The 12,643-nt window shown below is 44.5% G+C and overlaps 1 protein-coding gene and 1 pseudogene across 1 annotated transcript; one reads left to right on the forward strand and one right to left on the reverse strand.

The window, feature by feature from the left end:
• The first annotated feature begins 1,801 nt into the window (after window positions 1-1,801).
• On the forward strand, window positions 1,802-4,084 carry LOC138076120 (gamma-crystallin F). Its single transcript, XM_068968347.1, has 3 exons — window positions 1,802-1,810; window positions 1,890-2,132; window positions 3,812-4,084. The coding sequence occupies exons 1-3, from the start codon at window positions 1,802-1,804 to the stop codon at window positions 4,082-4,084; spliced, it is 525 nt and encodes a 174-aa protein (XP_068824448.1).
• Window positions 4,085-4,892: 808 nt separating this feature from the next.
• LOC138076325 (protein salvador homolog 1-like) overlaps window positions 4,893-12,643 on the reverse strand; it is a 60,633-nt pseudogene continuing 52,882 nt past the window's right edge.

The raw sequence follows: 12,643 nt of genomic DNA on the forward strand, positions 1-12,643 counted from the left end.
CAGACTAATCCCCAGTTGTCCAGAACTTTCCATGTGATATCCACCTCATTCTTTTTCTTTTTGGCCCAGTGCCATGAGCTAATGTTTCCAGAATTTATCACATCAGGATTTATCAGGCCCGTGTTTTGTTCTCTCAGGATCTTTTCATGATAAATTAGCAAGTCGTACTGGGAAATTCATCTACACTGAGCTGTAAAGGGAAAGCAATTTCATTATGTCCTGTGGCTAGCAGATAAAATATTTGTAGTTTAAAGGGTATTATGAGATTCACAATACCTTAAACTAGTAGTCTTCAAATATTTATCTTTTTAAAATGATCATCATCTAGTGATCAAACCGTGTTTTCAAATAAAATTTTCTATAAAATAGGTACAAGTGAAAACACTCCCATTCAAGTAGGGGATAGGACAGGGATACTCCATTTTCTCCTCTTTCCTGCTCTCTGAGTGGCCTCAGAGCATCTCTGAGGAATTTCTGCCGTTCCACAAACACAGCCTGCAAATGATCCTATTAATGCAGGGGGATAACTGCTTGTAAGAATGTCAGGTACATGTCTAGCACTTTGAAATCAGTGGTTTTTAACAGGACTGATTCTGCTCGCCATGGGGACTTTGGAAAATATCTGAACACAGTTGTCATAACTGGGAGAGGAAGGAAGCAGGTGCTACCGGCATCTAGTGGGCAGCAGACAGGACGTTGTTAAACATCCTACAATGTTCCAGCCTAAAATGTCACAATAGTACTGAGATTGAGAACGCCTGCTCACAGAGAGTAGGGCACCAGAAGCTGCTGGGAGTTGGGGGAGGAAACAGGGACTATAGGGGAGGAGGGAAGACTGATTCCAGTTCCTGGAATCAGAGACTTACCTAATGAGCAACCTAGGCTTGCTCAGGGTTGGGGAAGGTAGAGAAGGCAGAAACTTTGCAAAATTGTGGGATTTAAAACTTGGTTATATTTTCAGGGTAACTTGCATTTGACAGCAGCTAGATCCAAACAAAAAGGCTTAGCACTTAGCTAGCAAAAATATTAAATAGAAATTTACTATGTGACTAATAACCACCATGAGTTGCCTCATGAACTCCAAAGTTGAGGGCTTCCTGCCTGTGGTGCAGGAGGAACCGGCTGCGTCTGGAGGTGACCCTGGTCCACTCAGTCTCCAGGGAGCAGAGCTGAGCCAGGTGCATGAACAGGGCTTCCTGGGGTCCAGCGCCCCCCACCTTTCTTCCTCCGGTGTAATGTCTACTGCATCTGCTCCTGAGCCGTGAGAATGGGAAAAGGTTCTCCGGGGAAAATCCCATCCTCCTTCAACCATCCTGTGCAGAAGGCAGGTGCCTCTGTGTCCCACATCCTCACACCAAGGAAACGCTCTCTCATCTAGACGCCTCCCGCCGGGGCCCATCCTGACCTCTGACCTGGTCACTACCCCGTGTTGTTCCTCAAAAAGAGATCACTTAGAATATTTAAAAGATAAATAAAATATTTCATTACAAGTGTTAACCCGGTTAAGCGCGCTTTTGCTCGCTTCCCATCTCCTGAATAGGCTTCATTTAAAGGCCCCAGAGGCACCAAGTGACAGTTTTACGCGGGTCATCAGTTCGAAAGCTCTGGAGAGTCTAAGAGAAAACATACAGTGAGTCCCCCACCCCACCCCCGCCGTCATTATATAGAAAAGAGACAGAAAGGAAATCCTCCTCACCCGGGGGCCCCTTTTGTGTTGTTCCTGCCAACGCAGCAGCCCTCCCGCTATATAGACCGCGCGCCAGCCGCACCGCACTGAACTCCATCCCCGCGTCCAGCAGCCATGGGGAAGGTGAGCCCCGCGCCGGCGGGAGGGGCCCGCAGCCCGGCTGGAGGCCAGGCCTCTGAGCCTCTCCTTCCCTTCCTTGCAGATCACCTTCTACGAGGACCGGGGCTTCCAGGGCCGCCACTATGAGTGCAGCAGCGACCACTCCAACCTGCAGCCTTACCTGGGCCGCTGCAACTCCATCCGCGTGGACAGCGGCTGCTGGATGATCTATGAGCAGCCCAACTTCCAGGGCCCCCAGTACTTCCTGCGGAGGGGCGACTACCCCGACTACCAGCAGTGGATGGGCCTCAGCGACTCGGTCCGCTCCTGCCGCCTCATCCCCCACGTGAGTCCGGTCCCCCTGGGCCTGCCGTGGCCTCGGGTCAGCTGTGGTCAGGCTGTAGGATGGTGGCCTTCCTTTGCTGGTCCTAACCGGATTCTCTTTTCCTTTTTAATCTCTCTTAATTGAGAATGCAATGCTCTTAATTGAGATTGCATTTTCCTTTGCTAATATAAACTCACCTCTACTGGGGAAAAGTGGCATGGGATCTGTTCAGAGTGTCTGTGTGCCACAGGTGATGAACTCCTCACACTCAGGTGGTACTTGGGCTAGTCCCTGGGCTATTTGTCTCTTTCCTCACCTGTAAAATGGGGCTACTAGGGCGGCTAATTCATAGAGCTGTGATGAGGCGGATAGGAGATTGCCTGGTACCTGGCAAGCCACCCTTCCCCCTCCAGAGATTGACTACTTTGAACATCCAGGGTCGCTCAAGTCCTGCTTTTTGATTCGTCAAAACAACTAACCAGCAATGTGATTCCAGTAGCCCCTGCAAAGCCATTGCTATCCAAATAAAGCCCAAACAGCCCGGAATTCCACAGTTAGGGATGCTGTAATTTGACTGTGACCCAGTCCTGTGGAAAATGTACCGCTTTGGGTAAGTTTGAAAGCCCCTCAGAGGGTTTAATGCCTTGATAGGACCCAGACTGGCATTAGGAGCCTGGAAATCTCAGCTTCCACCTTCCAGTGCTGACTCTTCTGATTACAGCCTGAAAGCTCTAGTCATTAGTTTCTCATAAAAGAAGACAACATGGTGTGTGTCAGGCGGTTGTGAAGATCAGATTAGGCAACGGACATGTGAACCCTTTGCAAACCATGGGAGATGCCTTATTAGCAGTTTTTATGCCTCAGAATGAATTGCTTATGAGGACCTTTGCTAAGGAGGGTTTGATGGTGGAAGAAGGAAAACTGAATATGTACATGCCAGGAAGAAACAAGCAGATAAAAGCACAAGTGCTTAGAAGAGACAGACAGGATTCACCCAGGACTAACAGCAGCCTCCCTTCCATTTTCCTAAAGGTCTATAACCTATCCATCTAGGCAGGAATTATTTTGACAGATCACACATTAGAGCTGAGAAATGAAACTTAACTGTTAACAATGGCTCTTGCTTTTCAGGACTTCAGAATAGCAGGACTCAAAGCAGAAAGGCAGAAATTAGATGTCTGGGCTGAATAGTCATCATTCTGTGCCTTACTTACTCTGGGGAAAGGAATTCTGCTTCCTCTCTCCCCAGCCTCTTCCAATGCTACTGAGATCCAAAATAATGCCTTTTGCAAGGGATATATTTGCTTTTTTACTTTAACATCTAATTATTTTATATCCTCCAAGGGGACTCCAGACCACCAGAAATCTATCAAGGAAAGAACAAAAAATTATATATAAAAACTGTTACTTAAGAGTAGTACTATGTAGGCACTAAATATGGTTCATGTAGTTTGTGGCCCTGGAAATCTCTAGGGAGAACCATGCATATCTTGATCTATGTGAATAGCACTCCCTTCAGTTCTGCAGTTTGCATTCTACCCTGTGGCACACAGTGGCTCTGGTGTTGCCTGTCTTTTAAACTTGTCATCTCTGATGTAAACAAGATTTTGTAGATGCCCATTCCCCCAGGGCTGTGAGTGATTAGTGGCTAAGGACTAGGTTCTCTGACTTCTCCCATGTGCCGATTGCTGAACCCACAGACTGGTTCCCACCGGCTGAGGATCTATGAGCGAGAGGACTACCGAGGCCAGATGGTGGAAATCACAGAGGACTGCTCCTCACTCCACGACCGCTTCCACTTCAGTGAGATCCACTCCTTCAATGTGCTGGAGGGCTGGTGGGTCCTCTACGAGATGCCCAACTACCGGGGGCGGCAGTACCTGCTGCGGCCGGGGGATTACAGGCGCTACCACGACTGGGGGGCTACAAGTGCCCGAGTAGGCTCCTTGAGGAGGGCTGTGGATTTCTATTGAAATATTTTTACTCTACCCTTTTCTCCACATGAAAGTTAATAAAATATTTCTTGTGTGCTTGATGCAATAATGCGTTTCTCTCTTCCTTTCAAGCTCCTTGAAAGGGCTCAACAAAAAGAAAGCTGGGAATGATGCAAATTTTCTTACAAGTATCAGCGGGAAAGGTGATGCAGAGTTGCAGTAAAGAGGACAGGCTCAGGACAGAATGCCTGGTGCCACAACCACTAAAGAGCTTTAGTTGATCAACAAGTTGCTCAACATTTCTGTGCCTCAGTTTCCTAATTTGCAAAACTTGGTGTAATGATACTCTTCATTTCTTAAGTTTGTGGGGTGGACTAAATAAGTTCTTATTTTAAAATCCTTGACACATTTCAGCTTTGCATATAGTAGTTTTTAGGAAACTTCTGCAAGCTTGCTGGTGAAACATCTGGTCATCTTCTTAGTACTCTTTCCTTAGTAGAACTCCCTTTTGGAGACCACAAGTAAGATGGCTATGTGCAATTGCATCAGAGGAAGACAGAGTTAGATAGAGATAGATGTGTCTAACACATCTTTGGTATAAATATATGTGACTACCAGAATAGTTTAATTAATATATATGTATCCAGAGCACAAGGATAAGAACTAAGCGCTACCTAATGAACAGCCCAACAGTCTCTTCCAAACCTTTTTCTACTTAGGCGGGATACAAAACATTCAGATAGTGTGCACTGATAAAAATAAGCACAGAGGGACAGAAGTAAAGGCACAAGGCACATGATCAGGAAAATTACTTGCAACCATGCAAAGTTCTTGAATCTACCATTGGCTAGGCTGATATTGTCCCCATACTTGGATCAATTTTCATTACCTCTTGCTCATGAATCAGCATTTGATAATAATCATAGCACTAAGGATGAAACAGGGGGACTGATCATTTAATTGAATTCAAAATTTCTTTGCAGGAAGATAAAGTTTATCAAATGTAATCTATGTAGGTATTCTATTATCTACTGAATTTTCTTCAGTTGAAAATACTAGACTTCTTGATTTCAGATGCTGACACATAATTGAGAAAAAAAAAAAATTACTTCCCAGCTTAAGGGTTTGACTTAATTTTGAAAATGGCAACCTCTTATTGAAATAAGTTCTTGGTGAGTTGAGTGGCCATGATTAGCAAAGAACTACTGCAAATCATTTTTTTACTTGAAAATATCTAGCAGTTAAGAAATAAGTTGTTCCCGAAATCCTAAATATAGTAGTCAAATTATGTAACAGTTTACTTTCCTAACACACATGCACATTACAAGATATTTGAAGAAGCTCTAAGGATATTCAGATCTGTGCTAAGACAGTAGTCACTATCATATGACTCTATTTGGCTAGACTTCATCTGGCTAAGTCCAGATTTCAAAGACTTAGTAGGGAAATAAGAATGCAAAATATCTGAATATTTTTCCAATTCATTTAATGTTGAAATGATAATATTTTGGATATATTAGATTTAATAAAATCTGTTATTAAAGTTGATTTTACTTGTTTGATTTAACTGTTTCAGAAAAGTTACATTTATGCCTCTTACTATAATTCTGTTGATCAGACTTTCAGGCTAAAAAGATGAGTTGTAATTTGTTTTCAGATACAACTCAACCTGAAACTTGAGTTACATGAAAACCTCACAGTTAGGAGATGGCAGAGAACATGGTTAAGCTTTACATAGTCATTGAATATCCACTGCCTTATGAGGAGATACACAATGAAATTATAATATCCACCTATCACTGACTGAGGGAGTGGGAGAGTGGGCCCTCATTTTGTCTTATCATAGGTTTGTTCCATTAACTACATTGAATTGAAGTTTCAGCAACAAATGAGAATGATCCTACCTTCTACAGATAAAAGTCCCCTCTTTCCACAGCTAATTTTCCTTCCTTTCCCTCTCCCTGTCCAGGATGGCCCTTCAATTATAGCATTTTCTTTCTGGAAGCTGCCATGGTTGCCTCCCTAAAGTTTTTCAAACACTGTTGACAATGTTATAGATTTTATAAAGAGCTTGAAAAATAACTGGCTAAAAATAATCATCTTTGACCCTTTAACTACTCTGGCCAAATCAATGCATTAACCATTGTGGAGCAAGATCGCATGCTACTATTTAGGAGAACAACCAGTTTTTTAAGAGTTATAATGATGAGAAAAAGACAGCCAACTGCTAAAGAGATTTTAAAAATGGTAAGTACATGGAAAGTGAGAAAGAATAGTTGAACATTCTAGAAGCCACGTCATCCAGTACTGGAATATCAAGAGGAATTAGAGCTGAATAGAGGTGGTACAAGGCTGTGGTCCATGTGATTGGTTTGATTAGTTTTCTGTGACTGTGGTTTTCATTCTGTCTGCCCTCTGATGGAGAAGGATAGAGCTTATGGAAGCTTCCTGATGGGAGAGACTGACTGTGGGGGAAATTGGGTCTTGTTCTGATGGGCGGGACCATGCTCAGTAAATCTTTAACCCAATTTTCTGTTGATGGGTGGGGTTGGGTTCCCTCCCTGTTGTTTGACCTGAGACCTGGGCTGCAGCATGCCTCCCCTGATTCAGTGGCATTCTTTGGAAGATACCATGGCTGTGTTCATAATCCCTATGGTCTTTGTGTGCATGATCTCCAAGTGGGCGCCTCCTCCGACCATCAGAATAATTATCTGAATAATAATATTTGGAACCAGAGTCTCCATTTTAGGAAATAAAGTTAACTTTTGTTAAAAATGACTGAGAAGAGCCATATTCCCTAGGGACATATGCTAGCCTCCCGGCAAGGTAAGAAAGTGCAGATAATCTGTTGCTTTCTCTTCTCATTACTTCATGAGGTGTTCTTTGAATTGAAGTTCTAAGGAAACTATGGTTTCTTGAAACTATTCCATCTCCAGAAGCTGAAAAGGCATTAGTGCTTGAATTTGGAAGACAGTATCAGTTTGTCTTGGAATTGTTGGGCCATGCTGGATAAATGCGGAGAAGGCAATGGCACCCCACTCCAGTACTCCTGCCTGGAAAATCCCATGGATGGAGGAGCCTGGTGGGCTGCAGTCCATGGGGTCGCTAGGAGTTGGACATGACTGAGAGACTTCACTTTCACTTTTCACTTTCATGCATTGGAGAAGGAAATGGAAACCCACTCCAGTGTTCTTGCCAGGAGAATCCCAGGGATGGGGGAGCCTGGTGGGCCGCCGTCTATGGGGTCGCACAGAGTCGGACACGACTGAAGTGACTTAGCAGCAGCAACAGCTGGATAAATGACGGCACAAGATTCCACAGCAGAGGTGATGTCTCCTTCTTCACCTACTTCCCCTGTACTTTGGCCAGTTTGGACACTTTGTTTTTGGTTTTCTTTCGGGAAAGAAAACAACCTTGACCATGAGGCCCCAGACTCTCATAGAGTTGGATACAACTGAGTGACTGAACTGAACTGAACTGAAGAGGTGGTACAATTCTGTTTTTTAAAAGGTTATATATTGTGCATAGAATTCAGATTGCAAATGTTCAGCAAGAGGACACCAGTTCTCATTCATACACAGGAGGTTTGTTTTTTTTTTACCATCTATTTGTTTACTCTACTTTTTCAATAATTGGAAAAAATCAGATAAGGTGGAGTTTAATTTATTAATCCCTGAAATTTAAAGAATGTATATATGGTCCTGGAGGAAGGGTAAGAAAACAAGAGGGATCCTAGGTTTTTCCTTCCTTATTAATGGTCCTGATGAGAGGATAAAAGGCAGGAAGGCTAGAGATCTTCAAATGGAAGAAATAGGCTGCAAGTGTCAGACATTTTTTATCTCTCTCATAAGCAGCAGGAAGAAACAAACTACAAGTGTCAGATTTTTTCCCCTTTTCTATACAAATTTAAAAGGAGGTTTCTCTTAAAATTCTGTGTTTCCATGACGACATCTGGTTCCACCTGAACTTAACTTTTCTCAAATCTTGAACTAACCAACGCATTTTTCTTATGGAAATGTTTTTCTTAAGCTATGTTACTGAACTATGTATTTACCCCAGACTCTTTCTTCAAGTCCTTTGCCTAAGACTCAGAACCTATGTTTTACTCATGCAAATATTCTAAGCTACATTTCCTTTATCTAATTAGCAGCCTGCTAGTAGCTTATACCACTTCCTGCTAAAGACTAGCAGGGGAGCACTCTTTTCTGCCCCCTTTTGATATCTATGTCAGAAGCTTTCTCTAACTCTTTTATACTTTACTAAAACTTTATTACACAAATGCTCTGAGTGATCAAGCCTCATCACTGGTCCCGGATTGAATCCCTTTCCTCTGGAGGCCAAGAATCCCGTCATCTTTCATGGTTCAGCAACAACCTTTCACTGACACATCCACAGGCTTTTTCTAGGTATAAAGAATAAATTCTTCCTCCAAATATGTGTGTGTTTAGGTATGGGATAACAATTTTGCATTTTATTTATGTTGTTGCTGCTGTTCAGTTGCTAAGTCATGTCTGACTCTTTGCAACCCCACAGACTGTAGCATGCTAGGCTTCTCCGTCCATTGTCTCCCAGAGTTTGCTCAAACTCATGTCCATTGAGTTGGTGATGCTATCTAACTATCTCATCCTCTGCCACTGCCTTTTTCCTTTGCCTTTAATCTTTCCCAGCATCAGGGTCTTTTCCAGTGAGTCAGCTCTTCCCAATAGGTAGCCAAAGTATTGGCACATCAGCTTCAACATCAACCCTTTCAATGAATGTTCAGGGTTAATTTCCTTTAGGATGGACTGGTTGGATACCCTTGTTGTCCAAGCGACTCTCAAGAGTCTTCTCTAGCACCACAATTCAAAAGCATCAATTCTTTGGCACATAGCCTTCTTTATGGTCCAACACTCACATCAGGACACGACTACTGGAAAAACCATAGCTTTGACTATATGGACCTTTGTTGGCAAAGTGATGTCTCTGCTTTTTAATATGCTGTCTAGGTTTGTAATGTGTGACTTCCCTGGTGGTCAGATGGTAAAGTATTTGCCCACAATGCGGGAGACCCAGGTTTGATCCTTGGGTTGGGAAGATCCTCTGGAGAAGGAAATGGCAGCCCACTCCAGTACTCTTGCCTGGAAAAATGGAGGAGCATGGATGGAGGAGCATGGTAGGCTATAGTCCATGGGTTGCAAAGAGTCGGACACGACTGAGCAACTGAACTGAACTGAACTGGAACTTGCCTGGCACCTCTGGGTGTGTCATTTAGCTTGCAGATTGAGGATCAAGGTTTAGTTGAATTTGACTAGTCATCTTAGGCCCATTTGATTTTAATCAGTTTATGTTATGTCCTTGGGCTATGTCATTCTTTCAAAAGTTGTGCCCTTCCCCCTTCCCTCCTGTTTCTTGCTCTTTTCCTGAGCCCCATCTGGGCCCACAATGTTGCCTCTACAATCTTCAGGGGGACAACCAGAAAATAGCTGGTTCTTGGGAGGGAAATACTGTATAATACCCAATCCCCCTAGATATTCAGGCCTTCATCTTCCGCAATTCCTACAACTTGTGCAACAACAGCATTTCTCAGTGAACCCGCTAGGGCAGATGACAGGCACACAATGCCTGCTAGAAGTCCATCTATTGGTGGCATCCTTTCAAGGGCAATTGGGCTTCCAGGGATAATGTTTGCCACTTTGGGAGTTAGCCCTGCAGGCTATTTGTGCCCAAACCCTTGCTACCTTTCTCCTAAAGTTACAAACATACCTACCCCTGGATCAAGTCTCCACTCTACTTTTATGGAACATCTGGTCTGTTGCCTCTTCTCAATTTGTTCTTAAGCCACTTACTAATTCCTGCAACCAGGACCCTGCCCTCTTATAGGCAACATTGTTCCACCTCACTTATTATTAAAATACTCTTAAGGCCCCTAACAGGACCAGATAACCCACTCCTTTGTCATTACTTCAGTTATTACCTAGGGCATGACAATAGAGTGGATCTATGACAATGAAATGTTTACCACTGGAGACATCCTAAGCTGCTCTTATGAAAGACTAGGGGAGGAAATCAGTGACTTACCTTCCCTCAGAGCGATAAGAGGATAAGGCTTATGTCTATTTCCAGGTTCCCAGTCTCAGGGCATAGACTTGAATTACTTTAAATCATGGTATCTATTCCCATCTGCAGTGGACAAACCAGCAATAAGTTAAGATTACAACCTCTTATTCCTACCCAGTACATTGGGGACACCCAACTCCAGCCTGGGGATCCCAGAGAGTCAACCTGCCTTGACCTGCCCAGGGATCTGGTCCTCAGAAGGTTGTCACACCTGAATCTGTTCAGGGATCCACCAGTCCAGGGGTCCCAGGAGGTCAACATGCCTCAACCTGTCCAGGGACCCAATTCTCAGGAGGCCAACCTGCCTCAATCTGCCCAGGGATTTGATCTCCAGGAGGCTGTCATGCTGCAGCCTGCCTGGGGACCTGCACGCTGACCCAGGGACTCCTGGATCTCAGATTGCAAGAGTACTGGCTAGAATAAGCTTCAGAACGACTCACCCCTAAGTCCACCCATGGAATTAGAAAGAAGCCCATTAGTGGTGGGACTGCACCCGGTCTCAGCAATAACTCAGGAGTCCAGTGGAAAGTCTGAAAGAGGCCCTCCAAAAGTTCACCAATCTGGACTTACACTCTTACGAGGGACAGGTGATTTTAAAGGACAAATCTCTGCCCCAGTGTGCATCAGACATCAGGATAAAGCTACAACAGCTACAGCAGCAGGATCCTGATGCCTCTTTTGATAAGATGGTCCAGACAGCCACCAATATCTTTTATAACAGAGAACAGGAGATGGAAGCCAAGGCCCAGGAAAGGGAGAAAAGGAAAGAGACAAGGCATGCCCAGATGCTGGGTGCCCTCCAGGGAAGCCCTATGGCAAACCCCGAGTCCTTAAAAGACAAGGCACAAGGCAAATGCCTAATCTGTAGACAGGTGGGACATTAGGCCAAAAAGGGTCCAAAATGTGACAAGTCTCCTAAAATGGCTTGCTACAAATGCCATCAATTAGGACATTGGGCAGCACTCTACCCTCAGTACCCAAGAGCCTCAAGGTCAAGCACCAAGCCTTCCCTCAGGGTGGTTCAACAGGACTGAAGCAGCCTGTTCCAGCCAGCCTGCCTGTCACAGATAACCATCATGAGGCTGGAGCCAAGGGTGTCACTGGATGTGGTAGATAGGTCCAAGAATTTCTCGGTTGACACAGGGGGTACCTACTCTGTCCTGACCTCCTACTTTGGAGACTTCTCCTCCCAAACCTGTGCTATTTTGGGTGCTACAGGAAAACAATTACAAAAATATTCACCCAAGCACTTCTTTGTTACTGGGATGGACAAATATTTTCCCACCAGTTTTTGGTCATCCCTGAGTGTCCTACTCCCTTATTGGGAAGAATCTTTCCCTACCTTCAAAATCTTACAGCTATTCCACTCCTGATAGAAGACACTTTAAAACTCTCTTGGGGCAAACTATTTTCACCAGCTACCAAGTGAAACAACTCCTGAATGGGAGAGACCACTTATGGATGTCTGATGAAAGGATCCTCAGATATCAAGTAGTGCTGATGGAAAATCCAGGCCTGACTATATCCCCTTGTGAAGTTCTTAACCCAGCTACCCTCCTGCCTACTCCTGAGGGCTCTCTCCCCTTTCACTCTTGCCTAGAAACCTTAGACCACTGGACAAAACCCCAAGAGGGGTTGTCAAAAGATCCTCTGACCAATCCTGAGGAAATCTGGTACATTGATGGAAGCAGCTTTGTCTTGGATGGAAAAAAGAAGAGCTGGATAATGCAATAGTATCCAATGTTGAGACCATGGAGGCTAAACCTTTGCCGCCAGGTACTTCAGTCCAAGTAGCTGAGCTCATAGCCCTGATTTAGCTTTAGAGCAGGGAGAAGGGAAAAGAGTGGCCATTTACACTGACTCCAAGTATGCCTTTCTGTGCTACTTGCACTTGCTGCTATTTGGAAAGAAAGAGGCCACTCGACCATCCGAGGGTCCCCAGTCTAATATGGTGATAAAATCCTAGGCTCTTGGAGGCAGTCCATCTGCCCACTGAAGTTTCAGTCTTCCACTGTAAAGGACACCAAAAAGGGGGCACAGAAGTGGTGCAAGGAAACGAAGCAGCCAATCAGGCAGCTAAGAGAGCAGCATTACAGAACCACGACCTAATAGGGGTGGCCACCCTACTTCCACAGACTAATTTGCCAGAAACTCCTGCATATTCTGAAGGTGAGACTCTTAAAGATAAGAGTGAGGGCTTTTAAGAAGATCATATGGGGTGGGTCCAAAAGGAGGGACTCCTTTTTCTTCCTGAGAATCTCCAATGGAAGTTAGTTAACTCCTTATATGCCATCACTCCCTTAGCGGAGAAGGCCCTCCAAAGATTACTAGAAAGATCCTTCAGAGGAACAGGCCTTGAAACAACTATAAGGCAAGTGGTCTCCTCTTGTCCCACTTGCCAGTTAAACAACCCCCATGGAGCTCGAAGTCCCCAGCTGGCCCTGGCCATCCAATGGCATGGGACCCACCCAGGAGAGGACTGGCAGATGGACTTCACCCACA

The sequence above is a fragment of the Capricornis sumatraensis genome, chromosome 3, assembly GCF_032405125.1.
Source record: "Capricornis sumatraensis isolate serow.1 chromosome 3, serow.2, whole genome shotgun sequence".
Taxonomy (NCBI): Eukaryota; Metazoa; Chordata; class Mammalia; order Artiodactyla; family Bovidae; genus Capricornis; species Capricornis sumatraensis.

Bases quoted from the DNA above. Each gene is read 5' to 3' on its own strand.
- LOC138076120 (XM_068968347.1), top strand. The intron at 2,133-3,811 runs GTGAGTCCGGTC...CTGAACCCACAG, and splicing joins CCTGCCGCCTCATCCCCCAC to ACTGGTTCCCACCGGCTGAG.